The sequence below is a fragment of the Bos indicus x Bos taurus genome, chromosome 2 (genome assembly GCF_003369695.1).
Source record: "Bos indicus x Bos taurus breed Angus x Brahman F1 hybrid chromosome 2, Bos_hybrid_MaternalHap_v2.0, whole genome shotgun sequence".
NCBI lineage: Eukaryota > Metazoa > Chordata > Mammalia > Artiodactyla > Bovidae > Bos > Bos indicus x Bos taurus.
The window spans coordinates 94,665,500-94,691,833 of NC_040077.1; the positions used below are offsets into that span (position 1 = coordinate 94,665,500).

The 26,334-nt window shown below is 40.4% G+C and overlaps 1 protein-coding gene across 7 annotated transcripts in view; it reads left to right on the forward strand.

Moving 5' to 3' along the window:
- ADAM23 (ADAM metallopeptidase domain 23) overlaps nucleotides 1-26,334 on the forward strand; it is a 214,841-nt gene that overhangs the window by 47,412 nt on the left and 141,095 nt on the right. For all 7 annotated transcript variants that reach the window (XM_027565407.1, XM_027565389.1, XM_027565436.1 and 4 more), the window contains exon 3: nucleotides 1,206-1,282. In XM_027565407.1, the coding sequence (XP_027421208.1) occupies nucleotides 1,206-1,282 (77 nt within the window). The remainder of the gene's footprint in view (nucleotides 1-1,205; nucleotides 1,283-26,334) is intronic.

Here is a 26,334-nt window from a genome sequence, read left to right on the forward strand (position 1 = left end):
AGCCTCAAGTTCATTCCCAGCAGCTGTGTGTGAAGAAGGCTTACTGGAAAGTAATGTCATTGGTCTGCCCTTGAAGGAAGAGTAGGATTTTGATAATGGGAAGTGGAGGAGGAAGGCAAGAGAAACAAGCAGTGGCTTGAGGAGAGTGGGAGTGAAAAGTGTCTGGTTGCTATGCATGTAACACTTCATAGATGACACCCACTGTGCCTTAAGAATGAAGTCTGGAGGAAGGGTGTTTGTGAGCAAGGGGTTGAGGGGTATGTTACATTTATCTTTGTTCTTTTTTTTCTGACAGGGTGACAAAGGAGAGTTTTTTCTTAGATAATACTTTAACAGAACTTCATTGATTTGTTGATTTATATTATTCAAGATGCTTCTGTGAGCTATTCTAATCTTTAGGACCATAGCCCGCCAGGCTCCTCTTTCCATGGGATTCTCCAGGCAAGAATATTGGAGTGGGTTGTCGTGCCCTTCTCCAGGGGATCTTCCTGATCCAGGGATTGAACCCAAATCTGTTATGTTTCCTGCATTGGCAGGTGGGTTCTTCACCACCAGCACCAGCTGGGAAGCCCCTTTAATACCTAGAACATATGACTCATGTTGAGATGAGATTATCTTTACATTTTGGGTTAAATCACAAAGAGGACAGTATTTGTAAATGTGTGACTTTCAAAGGGGAACAGAGACTCTCAGTATCCACAGAGGGCCTGGTTTGATGTGCTTTCTGAAGTGGAAAGGTTTTTTTACCGGGACATTCTGCTGATAATTCATTTACAGAAAGTTCCAATTCCTGATGAAGAGCAGAACACTGACATGAGTTTTGACTTAGGTGTGCAGAAAGAATTGGTTAGCTTTGTGCACAAAATAGGCTGAAATTAAGCTTTAATTAGTCAGACTTTTGCATAATTCATCACAGTCACTTTGAAAGTTCAGTTGAATCTGCTCTTAATTTTTATCAAGATGGACTCCTTTTTAAAGGACTTTTATTAGTTTCTTGCTGAACAGATATTTAGGCCTTCCAGGTAAAACCATGATGATACCCCTGTTCTCTTTTTAAAGAAATAAATTATTATATAGGGATCCATTAAGAAACGAATCAGTCCATAAAATATTCTTCTTATTAAATATCATTCTTTATATCAATATAATCAGCTTTAAAGATATGAAAGTAAACTAAGTTTCTTTCTGTCTTTTTGAAACCATAGGCTGTCCATCTGGCCCAGGCAAGCTTCCAGATTGAAGCCTTTGGCTCCAAATTCATTCTTGACCTCACACTGAACAAGTAAGTATTTAGTTATGATCTTGTCAAGAAATAATTGCAATAAAACACTACTTCATGATAGTTTTGTCAAAATAATATCTGTTGTTGAAGCAACTGATATTTTTTAGCTAATTATATGTCATATAGCACCTAAAGAAAAATATAAAGCCCGAAGTTAATTATTTTCTTTTGCTGAAAGAAGAGACATTTAATGTATTAAAAAATCTCAAATGGAGTACTTAAATGTGATTTTAAATGGAATAAATATTTGAAGTGATGCTAGCTAATTAAGTGCTAACTATAATCTTTACTATATATATATATAGCAAGCATGATAAATTACTGACTCAAGTATAATTGGACTTCAGTCTAGAAATTCCACTTTACCTTTCAGTATGCAATTCACATGACTTCTGTATGAAGAGTAAAGAAAATGATGACTTGCAAATAGTACCTATTTTGAGAAGGTTCTTTGCTTCCTAATTTGCTCTAATACACTTTCTTAGAAATTTTGATCCTGATGAAGATTTACCCGATTTTCCTCTGAGCATGTGTTTATGTTGATATTTAAATGCTATTTCCCAAGTTGGAACCAGTTGCACAGATGTCTTTGTACAAAGCATGAACAAGAGCTGTTGCCTTAAGCAGGACTCTTCAGTCTCTGATTGAGCCAGCAGCGAATATTTCTTGGGTGAAGGAGCATTCTTGCATGGTTTTCTGTAGTTTGAGAAGCTCCAGTCAGTATCTTAAACTCTCATCAGTATTTTGACTAAGACTGCATTTTTGCCAGAAAGATACCATGTAATGCTATCAGACACTGTAATGTAGGTGACCACAGTTCAATATCTGAGAAATTACAAAAGACTCTGAAGAACAACTATTAAATTTCTTGTGTGCCAAATTCTGAGAGCTCTGCAGAAAAAAAAAATGCAGAGTCAGCTTGGGTACTCCTTACTCAAGTGTAATTGCAGCTTTAAGTCAGGATGAATCAGCAGAACTCAGAATTTCCTGTGTTACAGATATTGCAGGTTTTCGTCTTTGAGTCTACTGAGTATTAGTTGAGTTCCTTTTCACCATGCTGGGTAAGCACTGTGCCTGCCTGAGAGATTTGTCTTGCCAATACTTAGACTATTTTGAGTAACAAGATATAGCTAATTTTAGTTTGTTTAGATTTTCTGTTCCTTTAACTCTTACGGCAACGGATGCTGTCATATCAGACTGTGCCTTGTTGACAGCAGCCAACATTGCTATGTGGTTGAACATTAAAACATCCTGGCCATAGCACAGCATCCCAGATGACTGAGAAAGGATCATATGGGGATGTCCAGGGTACTTAGAGGTCTGTAGACACATCCAAAAATTATTTACCACTAATATTTAACATGCAGAGGAATCAAGTTGAGCACCTACTGTGAGCAGCCCTTGCATTACTTGGGAGAGGCCAATAGATATAATTTTACAGGATATGAAATTCATTGTGCTGGTGATAATGACCCAGCAATCCATGTTGGTTGGAATGCTATGGAGGCACTGAAGAGTGGAAGCTCTTTAGGCTAGAAGAATGTGGAAAAGCATCTTGGGAAAGGTGATGCTTGAGCTAAATCTTGGAAGGCAAGTGCTCGTGAGGAAGAGAAGTGTTAGGGATGGATTGGAGAGTGAGAAAATGGAGAACTGTGTTCTAGGTAGAGCAGACAGTGTATGCTATGGAGGTAGGGCCATGCAGCAGTGTGGCAAGTTAAATTTTGTTGAATTTCTTGGTAAATTACAAGAGTGACGCAGAGGGAGATAAGTCAGGAGAGGTAGACCCAGGGACAGCTCAGCTCCTGGAAGACCTTGTATGTTATGCTTAAGTACTTGGCTATTATAGCCTAGACTGTGAAAAATGAAGTAAGGGGAATAAACACAAGTTCTATTCTCAAGAAATGCTAAAAGGCATGAAGAGGGAATGCTTTTAAGAAATCTTTGATTGATAAAATCATTAGGATAGCTTTGATGTGGGTGACAAGGCAGAAAAAAGACTTAAAGTTAACTGGCACCTTGATTGCATAACTGGGTAGAAGATGGTATTGAGCTGAAACGGGCAGCACAAGGAACAAACAGGTTAAATGGTGAAGAGAAAAGAATGGGAAATCAGGGTAGACATCACTGATTTGAGGGCTCTGGGACATGTCTGTGTGGTAGTTGGGTAGAGCAGTCTGAAGTACAGGGAAGAGATGGAGGCGCAGGCTTAGCTTCCTAAGCTTTAGTTTCCTGTTTAAGCTGTATGTTGCTATAAGGACTCACTGAGATACTGTGTGGTACTTATACATGTCTGCTAATTGGAAGGACATGCTTAATGCTGTGGACCGAACTCCCCCTAAAATTTCTATGTTGAAACCTTAACCTGAAACATGACTGTATTTAGAGACCAAGCCTCTAAGGAGGTAATTAAGGTCGAATAAGGTCATATGGTGGAGCCTTGATCTAATAAGGTTAATGTTATTATAAGATAGACACCAGGGAGCTTGCTGTCTCTCTCTCTCTACCACGTGAGGACACAGCAAGAAGGCAGTCGTCTGTAAGCCAAGACGAGAGCCCTCACCAGGAATTAGATCAGCCAGAATGTTGTTCTTGGAAAGTCTGCAGAAGTGTGAGAAATAGATCTCTAGTTGTTTAAAGCACGCACTTTGTGGTATCTTATAATGGCAGCCTGAGTTGATTAACACATTCAGTATATATTTGTATTTATGCTTAATTATTATTGCCACAGCAAGGCAGTCATGGGGCTGGGTGTTGGGGAATTTAGGGTTGAAAAAGAGAATCAGTGACCTCATGGAACTTATGATCTAATAAGAAAAGCACAATAAGTCTTTGCTTTGTTTTCTGTCAGTACTTTTTTTCCCCTCATTTTTGTACATGAGGGTAGTATACTCTGTGATCTTTACCTTGCTGAAAGTTAGACTGAAGGAAAACTTGACAATTTGACAGGCCAAGGTTGATATGCATTCAAGGTAATGAGCACCGAGAATTCAGACAACATACTTTTGTTGAGTTAAAAACCTATTTGCAATACATTTGGTCCTTCTCCAGCTGCTTACCCGAAATCCATTAAAAAGCATGACAAGACTTGTAAGTCATTGGCTGTTTGGATATTTAACTTTCCATTTGATTGTGTCTGATGTGGCTGCTGAAACCTTCAGCATGCTCTCATGTTTATTGTAAAGTGAAATCTGTGCAGTCCTTCTGGCCTTTGCCTGGCACAGAGATGGAAGAAATCTCAGGATGTCTCAGGTGCAATAAGACAGCAGTTTGTTCCTGAGAGAACACTATCCAATGAGAGAATAAGGGGGTCTTACAAGTCTGTCCTGTACATTTGTCTTGAACAATAAGGAAAGCTCCAATTGGGTGAAATCTATGCGAGACATCAATATTGGATGGTGGTAGCTTAAAACTGAGGAGTGGACCTAAAGCAGCTTGGAGAGTAAGGACTTTGCTTCATGGGATCTAAGTGAACTGACAAAAACAACTCTGATTTTGGATGAAAGGCAGAATGCTAAAAGCTGTATCATTATTGTCAAACAGGTACCAAACTATAATAATTATGCATGTGTAGTTATCAGCTATCTGTGGTTTGCTTTCCACACTGCAGTGTGAGCAGAGTTCTGTCGTGAATGGGTCACTCTAAGGGAAGTGCCGGGGAAGGTTGTGGATGAACAACTTGTGTGGTCTTTGGTCTCTTCTTTTTTTTAATTAATTAATTTATTTTAATTGGAGGCTGATTACTTTACAATATTGTAGTGGTTTTTGCCATACATTGACATGAATCAGCCATGGGTGTACATGTGTTCCCCATCTTGGACCCCCCTTCCCACCTCACTCCCCATCCCATCCCTCAGGGTCATCCCAGTGCACCAGCCCTGAGCACCCTGTCTCATGCATTGAACCTGAGCTGGTGATCTGTTTCACATATGATAATATACATGTTTCAATGCTAGTCCCTCAAATCATCCCACCCTTGCCTTCTCCCACAGAGTCCAAAAGTCTGTTCTTTACATCTGTGTCTCTTTTGCTGTCTCACATATAGGGTCATCGTTACCATCTTTCTAAATTCCATATATATGCGTTAGTATACTGTATTGGTGTTTTTCTTTCTGGCTTACTTCACTCTGTATAATAGGCTCCAGTTTCATCCACCTCATTAGAACTGATTCAAATGCATTCTTTTAATGTCTGAGTAATATTCAATTGTGTATATGTACCACAACTTTCTTATCCATTTGTCTGCCGATGGACATCTAGGTTGCTTCCATGTCCTGGCCATTGTAAACAGTGCTGCGATGAACCTTGGGGTACATGTGTCTCTTTCAGTTCTGGTTTCCTCAGTGTGTATGCCCAGCAGTGGGATTCCTGGGTCATATGGCAGTTCTATTTCCAGTTTTTTAAGGAATCTCCACACTGTTCTCCATAGTGGCTGTACTGGTTTGCATTCCTCCCAACAATGTAAGAGGGTTCCCTTTTCTCCACACCTTCTCCAGCATTTATTGTTTGTAGACTTTTTGAAAGCAGCCATTCTGACTGGCATGAGATGGTACCTCATTGTGGTTTTGGTTTGCATTTCTCTGATGATGAGTGAGGTTAAGCATCTTTTCATGTGCTTGTTAGCCGTCTGTATGGAAGACACCCTTCTTTATTGCTCCATTTCCCTGGGAGGTTAATGGCTTTGTTCTGATGTAGGGGGAATCAGGGGTATTTGATTTAAGATGAATATCTAGAAAATGTTGATTTAAAGAAGTACATGCACACAGTGGTTTGCTTATGAAAAGTAGTTCATGCAATGGTTTTAAAAGAAGAGGGGCTTCCCTGGTGGCTCAGAGGTGAATAATCTGCCTGCCAGTGCAAGAGACACAGGTTTGATCCCTGGTTTGGGAAGATCCAACGTGCTGCAGAGCAACTAAGCCTGTGCACCACAGCTATTGAGCCTGTGCTCCAGAGCCCAGGAACTGTGACTACTGAGCCCATATGCCACAACTACTGGAGCCTGTGCACCCTTGAGTCTGTGCAACAAGAGAAGCCACTGCAATGAGAAGCTGGAACACCGTGAGAGAGTTGCCGCCCCCTGCTTGACGCAGCTAGAGAAAAGCCTGTGCAGCAGTGAAGACCTAGCACAGCCAAAAATAGAGGAAAACAAACAAGCAAACAAAATCACAAAAATAATATAAAAAAGAAAGAAGGAAACAGCTACACTGATGTAGTTTCAGCTAGATTAAATAAAAACCCTGGCTTTCATGCCAATTAATATGATTAATTTATTCTTTGTTCAGCCAGCAAACGTTTATTGAACATTTGGTTTGCCTTAAGATACGGTGCTGAGCAACAACCCAGGGGTTTCAGGACTGTGTAAAAGAATTCCTCCTCTCTAAGAGCCGACAGAGAATAAAATATATACAAATTGTATTAAATATGATAGGAAGTGACTTGGGAGGCCTTAGTGCTGGAAGGTCTTATGGGGAAGATGAGATTTAATATTTGTCTTAAAGGATGCTATCTTGGGTTTGCTTCCCTTGGTAGCAGATCCTGAGGCAAGATTTCCAGAAAATACCTTTAAGGAGTTAGGGAGTGAGATGTGGATGGGGTGGGAGCTTTAAAAGAGAGATTTCTCATGTGCCCAACCAGGGCTCATTCCCACTGAGGAAATCCTGGGAGTCCTTGGGTTCATTCTCGAGAATATGCCAGAATATTATCCAACTGAAGATGGAGGAAACTGGAGTTTTGTCCACTGATTGCAATCTGTTGTTGGTTAAGGGGTGTTTCTGGGAGTGGCACCTCTTCAGTATGTTGCTCTTGCCTCCTGTGAGGTAGAAAAAAGCCAAGAGTCTTAGGTATTTCTAGTCACCTGCCTTCAGCGTGTTGAGGTGCCTGCTGAAGGCATGTGGGCACGGGATGTCAGGGTCTGCTACAGAAAGATGTGGGAGGGAGAAAGGTACATTCCACAATGGGAAAGTAGCAGAGCAAAGGTTTGGGAGCAGGAAAGCATCAAACCCCTGGTGAGAGTGAAAACCAGTGAGCCCCTTCTCTTGAAGAAGCTTGAACCACCCATTGGTGGATGGAAGGCAAGCTGCCCACCCCGAGTCACTGGATTCGGAGGGGGATTTTCAGTCTTGTTCTGTTGCGTGTTTTTTCAGCTCTTCACGTTTGGGGATTTGAACTCAAAGTTGGGTTTATAAGACGCAACATGTGGAGAAGAATAGGCCTCCTGCCCCATTTTCCTTTTGTGAATGAATCAGAGAAGGAGTTCAGAACTGTGGCTGCAGAAGACTGAGGCAAATTTGCCTTCACTGCAGCCCAGGGTGGGCCATCCTGGCTTCCATCCAGGCTTTCATCTTGGCTTCTGAGTTGGCTTGACTCTTCTTTTTTTAATAACAGAAAAATAAAAATAAAACATTTTTATTTATTTTTAATTGAAGGATAATTGCCTTATAATATTGTGTTGATTTCTGCCAAACACCAACATATAACAGAAAAAAATTTTATTTAGGAAAGAAACCTAAGAAAAATATTAACTAGAAGTGCAAGATAGTAAGATTAAATACTGTAAATAACCAAATTTTACACACACAGATTCTGTTTCTCTCCATATATATGTATGTATGTATGTGTGTATGCTCAGTTGGGTCCAACTCTTTGCAACCCCATGGACTGTATGTAGCCCACCATGCTCCTCTGTCCATGGAATTTTCCAGGCAAGAATACTGGAGTGGGTTGCCTTTTTCTTCTCCAGGAGATCTTTCCCAACCCAGTAGGCTTGACTCTTGACCTAGGTTAGCTGGTCATGTGAAAGTGAAAGTGAAGTTGCTCAGTCGTGTCCAACTCTTTGTGACCCCATGGACTGTAGCCTACCAGGCTCCTCTGTCCATGGGATTTTCCAGGCAATAGTACTGGAGTGGATTGCCATTTCCTTCTCCAGGGATCTTCCCGACCCAGGGATCGAACCCAGGTCTCCGCATTGTAGACAGGCGCTTTACCGTCTGAGCCACCATGTAGAGCTCAGTGCTAACCCCTGCCCCACCCCTCTTCTCTCCTGCTCTCCATCCTTTAGTCTCACTGCTGGAATTCCTCTCACACATCTGGGCGAGCGAAGGCACTGGCTTTTCGGAATTCAGGCCTTTGGTCTCAGACTTGTGCTGAGGCTGCCAGCTCAGGCATGTTTTCTGGGTTTGAGTCCAGAAGAGCTAGAAATGATGAGTAACGTGGCTGTCCATCTCAGGATTCTGTTTCTTTAAGATGCTTCTAACTCATAGGCTGAATGCTGCATTTCCTAGTTTCCAGAGTCTGTAGAAGGAAGGTTTTCAACTACAGTCGTAATAGTAATAGAACCTCTGCTAAGCCCTTTACTCATTTCATCCAATTTAAGTCCTGTGTGATCATTTCCAGCCTGAGACCTCGTGACATTCAGTTATGTGCTGGTGTTCAGTCTGTACTGTCTGTCTGGAGTCTTCTTCTGTTGCTGCTTTGATCACTGGACTGTCAGTTTACAAGGGAGCTGGGCATAATTCTAGTGATTGCTCATCTCTTCACATTAAGTAAGACAAAACAATTTAGCTATTTTAGTCAATTATTTCATTTTATTTATTTGTTTTAAAATTTTCGCCTGCACAGGGTCTTCATTGCTTTGCGTAGGCTTTTTCTAGTTGCTGCAAGCGGGGGCTACACTTGGTTGTGGTGCCTGAGCTTCTCACTGTGGTGGCTTCTCTTATTGCGGTGCATGGGCTCTCAGGTGCACGAGCTTAGCTGCTCCGTGGCATATGAAATATTCCCATACCAGGGATCGAACCTGTGTCCCCTGCATTAGCAGGCAGACTGTGCCACCAGGGAAGTCCTATTTTTATCAATTTTTAATGATATAAAGAAAATACAGGAGACCACGGTTTGATCCCTGGGTCCAGAAGATCCTCTGGAGAAGGGAACGTCAATCCACTCCAGTAATCTTGCCTGGACAATCCCATGGACAGAGAAGCCTGGCAGGCTATAGTCCTTGGCGTCGAAAAGAGTCGGACATGACTAAGCAACTAACCCACAAAGAAAATGCAGAAGAAGGCCCAGTGAGGTGGATGAAACTGGAGACTATTATACAGAGTGAAATAAGTCAGAAAGAAAAACACCAATTCAGTATATTAACGCATATATATGGAATTTAGAAAGATGGTAACGATGGCCCTATATGCGAGACAGCAAAATAGACACAGGTATAAGGAACAGACTTTTGGACTCTGTGGGAGAAGGCAAGGGTGGGATGATTTGAGGGACTAGCATTGAAACATGTATATTGCCATATGTGAAATAGATGACCAGTCCAAGTTTGAGGCATGAAACAGGGCACTCAAAGCCGGTGCACTGGGACAACCCAGAGGGATGGGATGGGGCGGGAGGTGGGAGGGGGGTTTGGGATGGGGGACACATGTACACCCATGGCTGATTCATGTCAGTGTATGGCAAAACCCACTACAATATTGTGAACTAATTAGCCTGCAATTAAAATAAATAAATTAATTAAAAAAATAAAATTATCCTGTTTTTAAAAAAAAATTATTAGTAACATTGATTTGTAACATTATATAAGTTGCATATGGACCACATATTTCTACTCATATATACACTATAGCATGGTCACCACCCAAAATTTAGTTGCCATTGGTCACAGTACAGTTGATCCCCTTTCCCCTTTTCATGCTTTCCCCTATTCCTGCTCCTTCCCATCTGTTAGCCCCACTCTATTCTTTGTATCTACTTGTTCATTTTTGTTTGGTTTGCTTCGTTTATTTAGTTTCAAATATTCTACATGTGAATGAAATCATATGGTATTGGTCTTTCTCCATCTGACATTTCACTTATCATAATACCTTATCAAAGTCCATCTATCTTGTCACATGGCAAGATTTCATCTTTCTTATGACTGACTGGTACTTCATTGTGAATATGTATATACCACATGTTTTGTGTCCATTCATCTGCTGAAAGTGAAGAGGAACTCAAAAGCCTCTTGATGAAAGTGAAAGTGGAGAGTGAAAAAGTTGGCTTAAAGCTCAACATTCAGAAAATGAAGATCATGGCATCTGGTCCCACCACTTCATGGGAAATAGATGGGGAAACAGTGGAAACAGTGGCAGACTTTATTTTGGGGGGCTCCAAAATCACTACAGATGGTGACTGCAGCCATGAAATTAAAAGACGCTTACTCCTTGGAAGGAAAGTTATGACCAACCTAGATAGCATATTCAAAAGTAGAGATATTACTTTGCCAACAAAGGTCCGTCTAGTCAAGGCTATGGTTTTTCCTGTGGTCATGTATGGATGTGAGAGTTGGACTGTGAAGAAGGCTGAGTGCCAAAGAATCGATGCTTTTGAACTGTGGTGTTGGCGAAGACTCTTGAGAGTCCCTTGGACTGCAAGGAGATCCAACCAGTCCATTCTGAAGGAGATCAGCCCTGGGATTTCTTTGGAAGGAATAATGCTAAAGCTGAAACTCCAGTACTTTGGCCACCTGATGCGAAGAGTTGACTCATTGGCAAAGACTCTGATGCTGGGAGGGATTGGGGGCAAGAGGAGAAGGGGACGACAGAGGATGAGATGGCTGGATGGCATCACTGACTCGATGGACGTGAGTCTGAGTGAACTCTGGGAGTTGGTGATGGACAGGGAGGCCTGGAATGGTACGATTCATGGGGTCGCAAAGAGTCGGACACGACTGAGTGACTGATCTGATCTGATCTGATCTGCTGATGGGCACTTAGGTTGTTTCCATATCTTGGCTCTTGTCAATAATGTTGTCATGAATATATGGGTATGTATATCTTTTTGAATTACTGCTTTAATATTCTTTTGATAAAAACCCAGAAGTAGAATAGCTGGATCATATGGTAGTTCTGTTCTTAATTTTTTGAGGAATATCCATAGTATTTTCCACCTGTTCACATTCCCACCAACAGTGTGTGAGGGTTTCTTTTTTTCTATATCCTTCCCAGCACTTGTTATTTCTTGCCTTTTTGATAATAGTCATTCTAATAGGCATGAGGTGATAAGCTCATTGTGTTTTTGATTTGCATTACACAGTGATATTGAACAACTTTTCATGTGCTTCTTAGCTATCTGTGTGTCTTCTTTGGAAAAATGTCTCCTTTGCTTATATTTTTATTGGGTTATTTTTTCATTGTTGAATTGTATGAGTTGTTTGTATATTTTGGATACTAATCCCTTATTGAGTATATGATTTGCAGATATCTCTCTTATTCAATAGGCTGTCTTTTCATTTTGTTAATAGTTTCTTATATTGTGCAGAAACTTTCTAGTCTGATGTAGTCCCATTTGTTTATTTTTATTTTTGCTTCCTTTGTCTGAGGAGATACATTGAGAAAGATAACATGAAGACAGATGTCAAAGAGTGTACTGCCTGTATTTTCTTTTTAAAAAAAATTTTTATTGGCATATAGTTGATTTACAATATTGGGTTAGTTTCTGCTGCACAACAATGAATCAGTTATATGTATACATGTATACACTCTTTTTTATATTCTGTTCTCTTTTCAGTCTCTATTTTATTTTTTTTTCACTCTGATCTATTTTATTTCCTTCCTCCTATTGACTTTGGACTTCATTTGTCCTTTTCTGGTTCTTCTACGTGTGGGTTAGGTTGCTTGTTTGAGACTTTTCTTGTTCTGGAGGAAGTCCTGTATTGCTATAAACTTCCCTCTGAATGAAAGTAATCCAGTTTGTTGAGCAGACCAGGTCATCTATTATGGGCTGCATTTTGTCCTCTAGAATTTATATGTTGAAGTCCCAACTAGCCAGTAACTCAGAATGTGGCTGTATTTGGATATTAGGACTTTAAGGAAGTAATTAAATTAAAATGAAGTCTTTACTGTAGGTCCTAATCTAATAAAACTGGTGTCCTTTAAGGGATTCCCAGGTGGTGCAGTGGTAAAGAATCCACCTGCCAATGTAGGAGACACAGGAGATTTTGATCCATGGTTTGGAAAGATCCCCTGGAGTAGGAAATGGCAACCGACTCCAATATTCTTGCCTGGGAAATCCCATAGACAGAGGAGCCTCGCAGGCTACAGTCCATGGGGTTGAAAAGAGTCAGACAAGACTGAGCATGCACACACACACGGTGTGCTTTAAGAAGAGGAAATTTGGATACAGGCACTTGTGTGCACATGAGAATACCATGTACCATGTGAAGACCTAGTGAGAAGGAGGCCATCTGCAAGTTGAGGAGAGAGGCCGCAAAATGAAACCAGTGCTGCCCATAGCTTGCTCTTAGACCTCTATCCTACAGAACTATGAGGAAATAAATTTCTGTTGTTTAAACCTCTGGTCTGTTGTACTTTGTTATGGCAGCTGTAGCAAAGGAATACACCATTGCCATCCATTTACTGCTTATTTACTGCAATGAGTCAGTCAGCATTAAACTGCTGCTTGTTAATGGGTGAGTCTGTTTGTCCTTGGTAGATAATTCTGCTACTATAATTTTTAAGTGTTGTTCTGAGAGATTATGGCCTCTTTTGCATTTATGTACTTCAAAAAAAGAGAAGCACTATTTATGCAGTTTTGAAAAAGTTTCTGCTTAAGAAGCAAAGATCTCCAAAGTTGCTGTATTGATTGCCGCTGTGCCATGTGCAATATGATGTAGATAACTATTGCTTTTTATTTGTCCTAGAGACCCAGTAGTGTTCTAAGATTTCCAGTGCTGGCAGGATTGAGTTGCTATGGGATTTCTCTCGTTAAGTCATCCTTTCCTGTATATTTTTAAACATTTGATTCCACGGTACAAGGTAGTTCATTTTGCCTTGCTTTCACTGATCAGGTCTCCCTCAGGCATTTCTGTTTGAATAATGAAGCCTGTAATGGATGCTTTGGATAATATCATTATGATTTGCTTTTGATGATGCATCTTTAAGCTGCTAGATTAGATCCAGGAACTCTTGAAAAAATTTAAGATAAATGTTAGTAGGTTCTAGTTCTGTTTTTGAGGACATGTGTTAATATTTGACCTCCTTTCAGAATGCTTTGACAGTGACTTCAACAATTAAACAGAATAGCAATAGCATTAAAGATAAAATCACAATTGAACCATTGGTGTTTATTTATTTTTATTTTTTATTTATTTATGGCTGTGCTGGGTCTTCTTTGCTGCACGCAGGCTTTTCTCTAGTTGTGGTGAGGGGGGCTACTCTTTGTTGCGATGCACAGGCCTCTCATTGCAGTGGCTTCTCTTGTTGCAGAGCATGGGCTCTAGAGCACATGGACCTCAGCAGTTGCAGCACGTGGGCTCAGTGGTTGTGGCCCTTGGGCTCTAGAGCACATGGACTCCAGCAGTTGGAGCACGTGGGCTCAGTGGTTGTGGCCCTTGGGCTCTAGAGCACGTGGACTTCAGTAGTTGAGGCATGTGGGCTCAGTGGTTTCAGCCCTTGGGCTCTAGAACACGTGGACTTCAGTAGTTGTGGCACGTGGGCTCAGTGGTTGAGGCCCTTGGGCTCTAGAGCACAGGCTCAGTAGTTGTGCACAGGCTCATTTGCCCTGAGGCATATGGAATCTTCCTGGGCCAGGGAATCCAACCCATGTCTCCTGCTTTGGCAGGTGGATTGTTCATCACTGAACCACCAGGGAAGTCCAAACCATTGGTATTTATGTACTGATTCTTGATGTAGGTGGATGAGGTCTCATGTAACTCTTGAGGGGTGAAGGACTGTGGATGTTTGACCTCTACTTTCAGTAAGAAACTTCATTTATTCCATCCTCTTCTTGTCTGTTGACCATACTTTTTATGGATGAAGGAGACCCAAGGAAATTAAACACAAGACTAAAGAACTCAGAAGGGCTATAGGAGCTAGATGGAGATTCTCTAAGTTCCAAGAAATGTAAAGATGTGAAAGTGAAGGAAAGCGAAGTTGCTCAGTAGTGTCCAACTCTTTGCGACCCTATGGACCATACAGTCCTTGGAATTCTCCAGGCAAGAATACTGGAATGGGTTGCTGTTTCCTTCTCCAGGGATTGCCCAGAAATAAGGAACTGCAGTGATAGCCCCTCACACAAAAAAAAAAAGGCATTTGAGAATTTCTAGCAAAATCAAGTGATCTAATTACCAATGGGATCACATGGCACTGTTTTTTAATCCAGGATACAAATACCATGTACTGAATTAAGAGACTATTTCTTGACTGATGGATTAAAGGAGACCCTTTGCAGGTGTCCACCCCAATGCAGAATGTGGGCAGATTAAACTGGAACTTGGTTCATTCTTAAAACTACTTCTTGGTCTTTATGATTACTGGGGGGAATGATGGGGCAGAGATAAATTGGGAGTTTGGAATTGACATGTACATGCTGTTATATTTAAACAGATAACCAGCAAGGACCTACTGTATAGCACAGGGAAATCTGCTTAATATTCTCTAATAACTTAAATGAAGAAAGAACTCAAGATAGATTAATGATTAATGAAGAATTTCAGTAGAAGTTAATTTTGACAAAAAATTGAGAAGCACAGAAGATTAGTGGTATAAGGCATCTAAGATAAGTTAATTGCATTAGTTACTGATTGTAGATCTTACTTTTCTTACAGTTAAGTGAGAAATGCCAGGTGCTGGGGTATATAATTTCCATTATCTGATAAAGGAAGCTTATCTGTCTAGAGATATAAACGTTTTCCTATTAGGGAGAAATTTATCCCTTTGATGCGGACGTTGCCAGATGTTCGGTAGCATAATGGTTAATGTCTGTAACCATGATTTTGTGAATGACCAGAAATGTTACTTAAATGGACTTCTCATATTGACCCTCTGTGGTAGCCAAGTGCATAACGTACTTTCTAACCTCAGTGGATTGATGAATAGATTCCTATTGATTGAACCCTTTTAAGAACCATTTCGAGCACTTTTTTTTTTTCCAGAAATGTTTACTGAGTACCTGGTAAGTGCCAGACAATGATGAAGCTGCCAGAGAGAAGCTCTCCCCTCATGAAGCTTACAGAACAATGGAGGAGAAAGACAATTCTACCACATCTAAATTATAGTCTGAGAAGTGCCATGGTGGGGAAAATTGAGGGTGCTTTTATCCCCTGTAGGAGCGGGATTGAATAGGAAGCTAAATGTTTATGGAGCTAAATGTCTAAATTCAGACCTAAAGTGTAAGAGTTGTCCAGACAGAGGTTTGAAAGTCAGAGACTGTGAGGGTCTGAAAGGTAGGCAAGAGAAGTGAGACTTGTAGTGAATGCACACTTGGAGAAATTAATAAAATCACACAACGAGTTAGAAAAAAAAAATAGAAACTTTGTCATGGCAGGGCAGAATATTTGGGGCAGCTTTGTAAATACACATCTGAAAGTACCACCACTTGCTATCTTTTATATACATTTCTTTAAGCAATAGGATTTTTTTCTCCTAGAAGAGCTGTGAGCAGGAAGGTTAATGAATTCTACGTTCTTCTTATCACCTGACTTAAATTGCTTTTTGCTCTAAGTAAACAGCAATTGCTGTTTCAGTACATCTCAGCAGAATTTTATCCCAACAGAAATGGTCCCTATTCCTCCCTATGTAACCTCCATAGATGGAATGATAGACAAGGGAAGCATGGCTGACCTGCTGACAGGTTAGATTTCTGACAGTCTGCTTCTGATTCAATGGCTATTGTGTGTATGCTTCTCACAATTAACAGAATATTATTGCATGGACTCTATCCTGGCCATTTATTTTATGCTGTGTTCTGACTTTTAATTTATTAAATAGCCTTTTTTTCCTACTCTCAAAAAAAAAAAAAAAAAGAATCACACAGTAAGTGATAGAACTGGCATCAGAATTCAGGATCACCCACTGTCAAAGCCTTTGAGAGTAGTGATGTTTTTCAGTAATAATCCCCTTGAAGTTATGTTTCAAAAGCTCGACAGAGGTGAACCTTAGTTATAAATACAGATATAAATTTTATACTACTTGCCTTTTACATTTTGCTTTACTTCCATTACTCCTATTTTTTGCAGAAATCTAGTCCCAAACAGTAATGCATTAACTTTCCTCTAAATACTATAAAATGTATATAAAGTGAGGGTTTGATCAGGTAAAAGAGCTCATTAGGATTCTTGGTTGTCATCTGCTGCCAATAAGAATTATGTTATTTTCCAGAACCAATTTTTTGATGATTCATAGACTAGAATCATCATGTAAGATAATTTCCCCTATTCTTCTAAAATTAATTATAATATTAGAATCTTCACTGTTAGAACCTAAACCATGGATATTTAGATTTGTTTATAAAGGTGTCCTCTTTGAGTGGTCAGTTCTAACTCAACTCCCATAATGATAATCGTGTGCTTTATGATATTTTGATTGTGTTTAAAGACAAAATCTATTTAGGCTTTTTTCATGTGATCATTTCTGCAAGAAGTTTCAAGTGAATTCAATTAAAATAATTTTAAAATGAAAAAAGATCTATCTGTCTTTCTTATAGGAATATTTTTCAAACAAGAGGCTGAAAACCTCTAATACATTGTAGAATGAACATTTTATTTCTTCCTCCTTTACTTTTTACCAAAATGACGTCATGCATGTAGTAAATCAGACTAAACTATTTGACAATAAGGATCTTACAGCATTAGGACAAGACTATGTTTCTTATAAATTGGTAGAACTTTTCAGAGTCTTAATTGTGTCTGAGGCTTTTCCTCACTGCTGTTAGTGTTTATTCATTAAATGCTGACTGACCTGGTACTTGACCCTAAAGAGATCTTTTGGCAATGGAAAAGGGTTTCTTTATGTGATTTCTGGCGCTTGTCCTATCCTCCCTCCCTCCATCCCTCCACATTGTCTTAAGGTTAAGGGAAAACAACGAAGAATAAGATGCAGTCTCTTTATGGAGTCTACAATTTAGGGCAGGATCAGGGAAAGCTACATAGAGGAGGGGATGGTTGAGCTGAATTTTGAAGGATGAGTAATTCAAAGATGAATGGTTTAATACTTCTGCATGGGCGGGGCGGCCAGTAACTCTTTGGGGCACCCGTTTAATATTCATTTATCTTGGGCTGTGCTGGATCTTTGTTGCCCTGCATTTTTCCTCTAGTTGTGGAGAACAGGGGCTGCTGTCTCGTTGTGGTGCGTGGGCTTCTCATGGTGATGGCCTCTCCTGTTGTGGAGCACGGGCTCAAGGGTGCGTGGGCTTCAGTAGTTATGGTTCCTGGGCTCCAGAGCACAGGACCAATAGCCATGGCTCACGAGCTTCGTTGCTCCACAGCATGTGGGATCTTCCTGGACCAGGGATTGAACTTGTGTCTCCTGTATGGGCGGGCGGATTCTTTACTACTGAGCCACCACGGAAGCCGTGGGCGCTTATTTATTTTTGCGGGTGACTCAGTGTTTATGTGGCATGTTCACTGGACATATACATGTGGTCGGTGTTGACACAGGGCAGTTATTTTGCATTCCTTCCTCACCCCCAGCAGTATCTTTACCTCATACAGTTTTAATAGTCAGGAATAGTTTTATGGGCTGTAAAAACAAAGTACTCTTATTTTACTGGGGTTAAAAATGCATCTGTGTCCTTTTCTTTTGGGGAGGTTTAGTTAACTATGTTCCTATGAAATTATTAATATACTCGTGATGGAATGCAAACATTCAGTGACAGCAGTGCTTTCAGAAGTAAATAATATATCCACCTTTTCATCCAGCTTTGAATACCTGGGTTCTTTGTGTGCTTTTGATTTCATGAACTATAAAAAAATGAGAAACTGCAAGACACTATTAATTATTCTTTTTCATAAGAGCAGTTTGAGGCAAGGTTTCCAGGTCTGAGGATTAAAGGCGACATACTGTTCCTACCGCCTGCGCCATCAGCAAGACGCCCTTACTGCCGGCTCCTTGTTTTGGCTGTATAGCTCTCCTTAAGATGTGCTGTTTGGAAGCACTTTTTATAATTCAGATATGGCATGATTTATTTGAAAACTTTTTTTTCTGTTTTATAGGCAGGATATTTTTCTTTCCTCCTGCAAGGCCCAGTAGATAAGGCTTGCTTATCATCTGGTTGTGTTGATCAGATACTAATGTCCACGTAGAGTATTTCATAGCATCATCCCCATTGTCCTATAGTAAAACTACATAAAAGCCAACAGAAAACCAATAATTTTGGCTCTTTGAAGGCCACTTCCTGGTAAGTAATAGTTAAATTACCGGGCCCTCAAAGTACAAGCTCTCCAGATGCCTAGGAGTTACTCAGCAGGTGTGACAGCTTAGGTGCCTCTCTCCTTCCTTTGTGCAAAATCCAGAGGGTCATCCCATCTCTGCTTTGCTCTTGGCATCAAGGTAAGTCCAAGAATGTGAGAATGTGAGTCTCTGAACTAGATGTACTCAGGTCTGCTGTCACCTGCCTTAACTTGGAAGGGAAGTCAGTGGTTAGCTGGGGGATACTTTCTTGACGATACTGTTCCCTCTGTCATCTTCCACTTCTGATTTAGGGCTTTGAATGCAGCCCCATATTTATTTTGATAATTTTTAAAATAGAAGATATTTTCTTGATATTTAAAGAAATATCATCCAAATTATCTTTTGAGAGTTGGACTTAATCATATTATTTCCTACTCTGGTATTTTTAAGAGTTAAAAGTCAACATATGAATGTCTTAAAAAAATTTTTTTTAAAAAGCTGTATGACTCTGTTTTTTTTTTTTTTTTTTTAAATCTTCTGGCTGCACTACATGGCATGTGGGATCTTAGTTTCTCGACCAGGGATCAAACCTGCATCCCCTGCATTGGAAGCATGAAGTTGAAACCATTGGACCATCAGGGAAGTCCCTATAAAAATGTCCTTTATAAAGGTCTTGTTTCTTGTATTAAGGGAGGCTAAGAGATGAGTTTGCTTCCTCTTTTGACTTGGCTAAAGTGATGATTTTTGAATCTGCACTTTGAAGGGATTTACAAAGCCTGCTGAATTAATTCAAAGGGTTTTCACACTGTATGTTCATGCTAAGTAGTGTCTGACTCTGTGGACTGCAGCCCACCAGGCTCCTCTGTCCATGGGATTCTCCAGGCAAGAACACTGGAGTGGGTTGCCATGCCCTCTTCCAGGGGATCTTCCCTATTGGTAAGTGAGTTCTTTACCACTAGTGCCACCTGTCAAATCATCACTGCTACTGCTGAGTCACTTCAGTCGTGTCCGACTCTGTGCCACCTCATAGGCGGCAGCCCATCAGGCTCCCCCGTCCCTGGGACTCTCCAGGCAAGAACACTGGAGTGGGTTCCCATTTCCTTCTCCAATGCATGAAAGTGAAAAGTGAAAGTGAAGTCGCTCAGTCGTGTCCGACTCTTAGCGACCCCATGGATTGCAGCCTAGCAGGCTCCGACGCCCATGGGATTTTCCAGGCAAGAATACTGCTATACTTTAAACTTACACTTTTGTCAGTTATGAAATGTTTAATTGTGATCCCTGAACGAAAGCTCTTTTCATTGAAGAGCTTTGGTATATTTGTGTATTTGGTTCCTGTTTCTAAGAATAAATTACAGCTTCTTTTATGAGCTTCCTTTGAATCAGAAGAGATTGAGGTTAGCCAGGGAAGCCTGGCGTGCTGCAATCTGTGGGGTCGCAAAGAGTCGGACACAACTGAGCAACTGAACTGAATTGAACTGAAATTTTTAAAAGTCAAGCAGTCCAGCTCCCAAACTGATGATCGAATCCTCTTATCCCCTTGAGTAGTGGGGTGTATTCTAGAACATCTCCAGGCCTCAGGTAGCTGATTCTTAGACTGTGTTAATTTATCAAGTCCTTTTAAGATATCTTTCTGAAATTTTTTAACTCCCAGCCTCAGACTTTATACTTGATTGTGGAGACTAAATATTAGTCTACTTCATTCAGTTATCAGCACTTTCTAGAAATTAGTTCCTGAGGCTATTCTCCCCCACCAAATAGCCAAGATTCTGTTCATAAAGTGTTCACCTGGATTATAAAATAAGAATGCAGATCATTTTCCAAAAAGAAAACATTGGACAGTTATAAAAAGAATTTTTCTAATACTTGAAAAGTGCTATTTTTTAAAGCATGTAAGAAGTTATTTATAATTTCTTCCTGCCAGTGTTCAGTACTATTAAACAGCAGGAGCTTTTTGCTGTCTAAAAAATGGTATTTTGAAGTCTTTAAGAACTTTTTCAAGGCGAAAGCAATTCAGGTTGAATTCTGCCAGAGTTTTGTTATTTCAGTATGTTTTACAGACGAGCTGGACTTAATACAGTCTATTAAGAAAACAGTTAATAACCATATATCCATTAATTGATATATAACCCAATATATTAAATATAATTTAGTTTAGTTTCTAAAACTGCACTGAAATATGATAAACATTCTGGTTAGAACTGAAATGCAGTGGCCTAAATATGTTTTTAGTGTCCCCTTTGGAGAAAATTTTAGTCTATTTCAGAATCAAATTTGATGTTCAAATTTCATCTGTATCTGATCTGACTGTACTGGAAAGGATAGTATGAAAAATATACTAACTTCCTTTGCCCTAGTTTGGAGAGTGAGGGTCGTGCATAGAAAAATAATCTAAAAGCCATCTGTCTGAAATACCATACTTTAAATTTATTATTATATTTATTATACTTAATCATTCACATCTGATTGAAATTTCTCTTTTTATACACACATAGCAGGCACCTGTATATAAGGGTGTACCCTGTAAATTGGCTAGGTATTTGGCCATCCTCTTCGAAACAGATCACTTTCTGATGAGTTTCTGTTAAAAGATTTCATAAATAACTGAGTTATTTTCTCCCGTGTTATCTGTGAACCAGCAAAAGTGTTTGCTCTGGGTTCAGTTCAGTTCAGTTCAGTTGCTCTGTTGTGTCCGACTCTGTGCGACCCCATGAACCGCAGCATGCCAGGCCACCCTGTCCATCGCCAACTCCTGGAGTTTACCCAAACTTATGTCCATTGTGTCAGTGATGCCATCCAACCATCTCATCCTCTGTTGTCCCCTTCTCCTCCTGCCCTCAATCTTTCCCAGCATCAGGGTCTTTTCCAATGAGTCAACTCTTCACATGAGTGGCCAAAGTATTGTAGTTTCAGCTTCAACATCAGTCCTTCCGATGAACACCCAGGACTGATCTCCTTTAGGATGGACTGGTAGGATCTCCTTACAGTCCAAGGGATTCTCAAGAGTCTTCTCCAACACCACAGTTCAAAACCATCAATTCTTCTGCACTCAGCTTTCTTTTTGTTCAACTCTCATATCCATACATGACTACTGGAAAAACCACAGCCTTGACTAGATGGATCTTTATTGGGAAAGTAATGTCTCTGCTTTTGAATATGCTGTCTAGAGTGGTCATAACTTTCCTTCCAAGGAGTAAGCGTCTTTTAATTTCATGACTGCAATCATCATCTGCCGTGATTTTGGAGCCCCCCAAAATAAAGTCTGCCACTGTTTCCATTGTTTCCCCATCTATTTCCCATGAAGTGATGGGACCAGATGCCATGATCTTAGTTTTCTGAATGCTGAGCTTTAAGCCAACTTTTTCACTCTCCTCTTTTACTTTCATCAAGAGGCTCTTCAATTCCTCTTCAATTTCTGCCATAAGGGTAGTGTAATCTGCATATCTGAGGTTATTGATATTTCTCCCGGCAGTCTTGATTCCAGCTTGTGCTTCATCCAGCTCAGTGTTTCTCATGATGTACTCTGCATATAAGTTAAATAAGCAGGATGACGATATACAACCTTGACGTACTCCTTTTCCTTTTTGGAACCAGTCTGTTGTTCCATGTCCAGTTCTAACTGTTGCTTCCTGACCTGCATACAGGTTTCTCAAGAGGCAGGTCAGGTGCTCTGGGTTAAGGGATTTAAATCTTTGTTTTTTTAAAGCATTTTTAAAAAAATAGCATGTAGTTAATTAAATCTTTACCACATAAAACAAATATAAGTGGTAAAAATCATTATTTTCAATTGACTTTGCAGAATAGTAGAAAAGAAGTCAAGCACCTATCAATAGCATGTTTTGGTGATTATGACTGATATCTTGTTAATTTCCACATGAACTGCAGGCACAGAGGGTGCAGTTCAGTTCAGTTGCTCAGTCGTGTCTGACTCTTTGTGACCCCATGAATCACAGCACGTCAGGCCTCCCTGTCCATCACCAACTCCCGGAGTTCACTCAGACTCATGTCCATCGAGTTGGTGATGCCATCCAGCCATCTCATCCTCTGTCGTCCCCTTCTCCTCCTGCCCCCAACCCCTCCTAGCATCAGAGTCTTTTCCAATCAGTCAACTCTTCGCATCAGGTGGCCAAAGTACTGGAGTTTCAGCTTTAGCATCATTCCCTCCAAAGAAATCTCAGGGCTGATCTCCATCAGAATGGACTGGTTGGATCTCCTTGCAGTCCAAGGGACTCTCAAGAGTCTTCTCCAACACCACAGTTCAGAAGCATCAATTCTTCGGCGCTCAGCCTTCTTCACAGTCCAACTCTCACATCCATACACGACCACAGGAAAAACCATAGCCTTGACTAGACAAACCTTTGTTGGCAAAGTAATGTCTCTGCTTTTGAATATGCTATCTAGGTTGGTCATAACTTTCCTTCCAAGGAGTAAGCGTCTTTTAATTTCATGGCTGCAGTCACCATCTGCAGTGATTTTGGAACCCAGAAAAATAAAGTCTGCCACTGTTTCCACTGTTTCCCCATCTATTTCCCATGAAGTGATGGGACCAGATGCCATGATCTTCATTTTCTGAATGTTGAGCTTTAAGCCAACTTTTTCACTCTCCTCTTTCACTTTCATCAAGAGGCTTTTTAGTTCCTCTTCAGTTTCTGCCATAAGGGTGGTGTCATCTGCATATCTGAGGTTATTGGTATTTCTCCCGGCAGTCTTGATTCCAGCTTGTACTTCTTCCAGTCCAGCGTTTCTCATGATGTACTCTGCATATAAGTTAAATAAGCAGGGTGACGATATACAGCCTTGACGTACTCCTTTTCCTATTTGGAACCAGTCTGTTGTTCCATGTCTAGTTCTAACTATTGCTTCCTGACCTGCATACAGATTTCTCAAGAGGCAGGTCAGGTGGTCTGGGATTCCCATCTCTATCAGAATTTTCCACAGTTTGTTGTGATCCACACAGTCAAAGGCTTTGACATAGTCAATAAAGCAGAAGTAGATGTTTTTCTGGAACTCTCTTGCTTTTTCCATGATCCAGCGGATGTTGGCAATTTGATCTCTGGTTCCTCTGCCTTTTCTAAAACCAACTTGAACATCAGGAAGTTCACAGTTCGCATATTGCTGAAGCCTGGCTTGGAGAATTTTGAGCATTACTTTACTAGCATGTGAGATGAGTACAATTGTGCGGTTGTTTGAGCATTCTTTGGCATTGCCTTTCTTTGGGATTGGAATGAAAACTGACCTTTTCCAGTCCTGTGGCCACTGCTGAATTTTGCAAATTTGCTGGAGAAGGGAATGGCAAACCACTTCAGTATTCTTGCCTTGAGAACCCCATGAACAGTCTGAAAAGGCACAGAGGGTTACTATGACACAAACACCAGACCATTAATCATCTTTCTCATTCACGTGTTAGATATACATATGACAATGACATAATACACTGTGTCACTGATCTGAGCAAAGCCTCAATATTGTTTGATGTTTTCATTCTTGTCTATCTCCAGCCCCCTTCTTATTCTCCAACCCCTATCCAAATGAGGCAACCATTTTAAGGTGTCTTACATGATCTTTTATCTGTATGTGTTCTTACTAATATGTTTATTTCAGTTTTGTGGGCGTGTGATTTTATTTCATATAAATGGTGGTGTGCTACTGAGCTCACATAAAGATTTATGTCTGTGACTTTGTATGTCTAGTCCATTTACCTAACTGTTGGAAAGTACCCTATGGAGTATGTCCAATACTCTTCTATTCTCCCAGGGCAGAAATCTAGATTCACTTCAACTCTCTACAACCACAAGCCATGTTGTGATGGACCTGTAGACCCGTTGTTCATGGACCTGTGTAAGAATTTCTCTGGCGCACGTTCCCTGGGGCAGGATGCTGGATCAGGCATTGTAGACAGGTTTATTCATAATCTGATGAAATACTATGAAGTTACCCTGCAGAAAGGCTACACTATTCTATTCTTGAGCAAGACCTGATGCTCAGTAGTGTCCAAATTCCATTCATTTGTGGGATGGATCAAGTGATCTTTTTCCTCCAGGCATAGTTATTTTCTGTATGTTGGGAAGCTAATTGCTTATTTTTATTGGTTAATGATTTCAGAAGTATAAGATTAAACCTTTTGAGGCAAAGCAGCATCTCCTTCAGTAAAATTAGTTCCATTGGGATCACATGAATTTGGTCAGGCCACTGTGATCCTTTGGGAAATGGACTTTTACTCTTCTGATGCGAAGTGTTGTCTGATGTTTGTCATGGTGTTAATTTGAAAAGCTACAGTAATGAAAAAGGAGAAGCATATTCACTTTGTAGAATTGGATTTGTATTTACTTAAAGTCACGTGTCATACTTAAAGTCATATGCCAAGAGAATACCAGTACCTGCAGCATAAGAAGAAAAGTTTATGTGTATGACTTCTTACAGTAGATGAGATGAAAAGACAGTCTGAAAGTTGGATGAGAGGAGATAAGAGGTGAGAAAAGGAAGAGGGACAAAGGAATACGTGGTCTGTTAGTACCTAGAACCTTGCCTGGCATGTGGTAGAGAAGCAAGTGATATTTGTGTGATGAGTGAATTCATAGTGTGGTAAGGTGGAAAGTATGCTTTAGATTTATAGCTAAGTTTTTTTTTCAGGTTATTTTTACTTATTTTATTATCAGCTGCACTTGGTCTTTGTTGCTGCATATGGGCTTTCTCTAGTTGCAGAGAGTGGGGCTACTGTTTAGTCGCAGTGCTCGGGCATCTCACTGCAGTGGCTTTTCTTGTGGAGCACAGGCTCTAGGGCATGTGGGCTTCAGCAGCAGCTGCATGTGGGGTCAGTAGTTTCAGTTTGTGGTCTTCGTTGCCCTGCAGCATGTGAGATCTTCTTGGACCAGGGTTCGAACCTGTGTCCCCTACATTGGCAGGTAGATTCTTATCCATTGTTACCACCAAGGAAATCCCTGGCTAAATGTTTTGATATGCATACTGATTCTGTAACTTGGGGAACTCATGGAACGGTTCCAAGACTCAGTTTATTAAACTGTGAACTGAAATTGAAGAGAGGACTCACCAAGTTGCCGTCTGTGAAAGAGACCAGTGTATATAATAGACAAGTAACAAGTGTTCAGATCCTTGAGTAAAGTACACTTTCTATTTCCTGACTATTAGCAGTCTTTTGCAAATATTTTGTCATAAGTTGATTCAACAATATGTGAACCATGAACTTCCAGATGTTCAAGCTGGTTTTCAAAAAGGCAGAGGAACCAGAAATCAAATTGCCAACATCTGCTGGATCATCAAAAAAGCAAGAGAGTTTCAGAAAAACATCTACTTCTGCTTTATTGACTATGCCAAAGCCTTTGACTGTGTGGATCACAACAAACTGTGGAAAATTCTGAAAGAGATGGGAATACCAGACCACTGGACCTGCCAGTTGAGAAACCTATATGCAGGTCAGGAAGCAACAGTTAGAACTGGACATGGAACAACAGACTGGTTCCAAATAGGAAAAGGAGTCCATCAAGGCTGTCTATTGTCATCCTGCTTATTTAACTTCTATGCAGAATACATCATGAGAAATGGTGGGCTGGAAGAAGCACAAGCTGGAATCAAGATTGCCGGGAGAAATATCAATAACTTCAGATATGCAGATGACACCACCCTTATGGCAGAAAGTGAAGAAGAACTAAAGAGCCTCTTGATGAAAGTGAAAGAGAAGAGTGAAAAAGTTGGCTTAAAGCTCACCCAGCATTCAGAAAACTAAGATCATGGCATCGGGTCCCATCACTTCATGGGAAATAGATGGGGCAACAGTGTCAGGCTTTATTTTTTTGGGCTCCAAAATCACTGAAGATGATGACTGCAGCCATGAAATTAAAAGATGTTTACTCCTTGAAAGAAAAGCTATGACCAATCCTGACAGCATATTCAAAAGCAGAG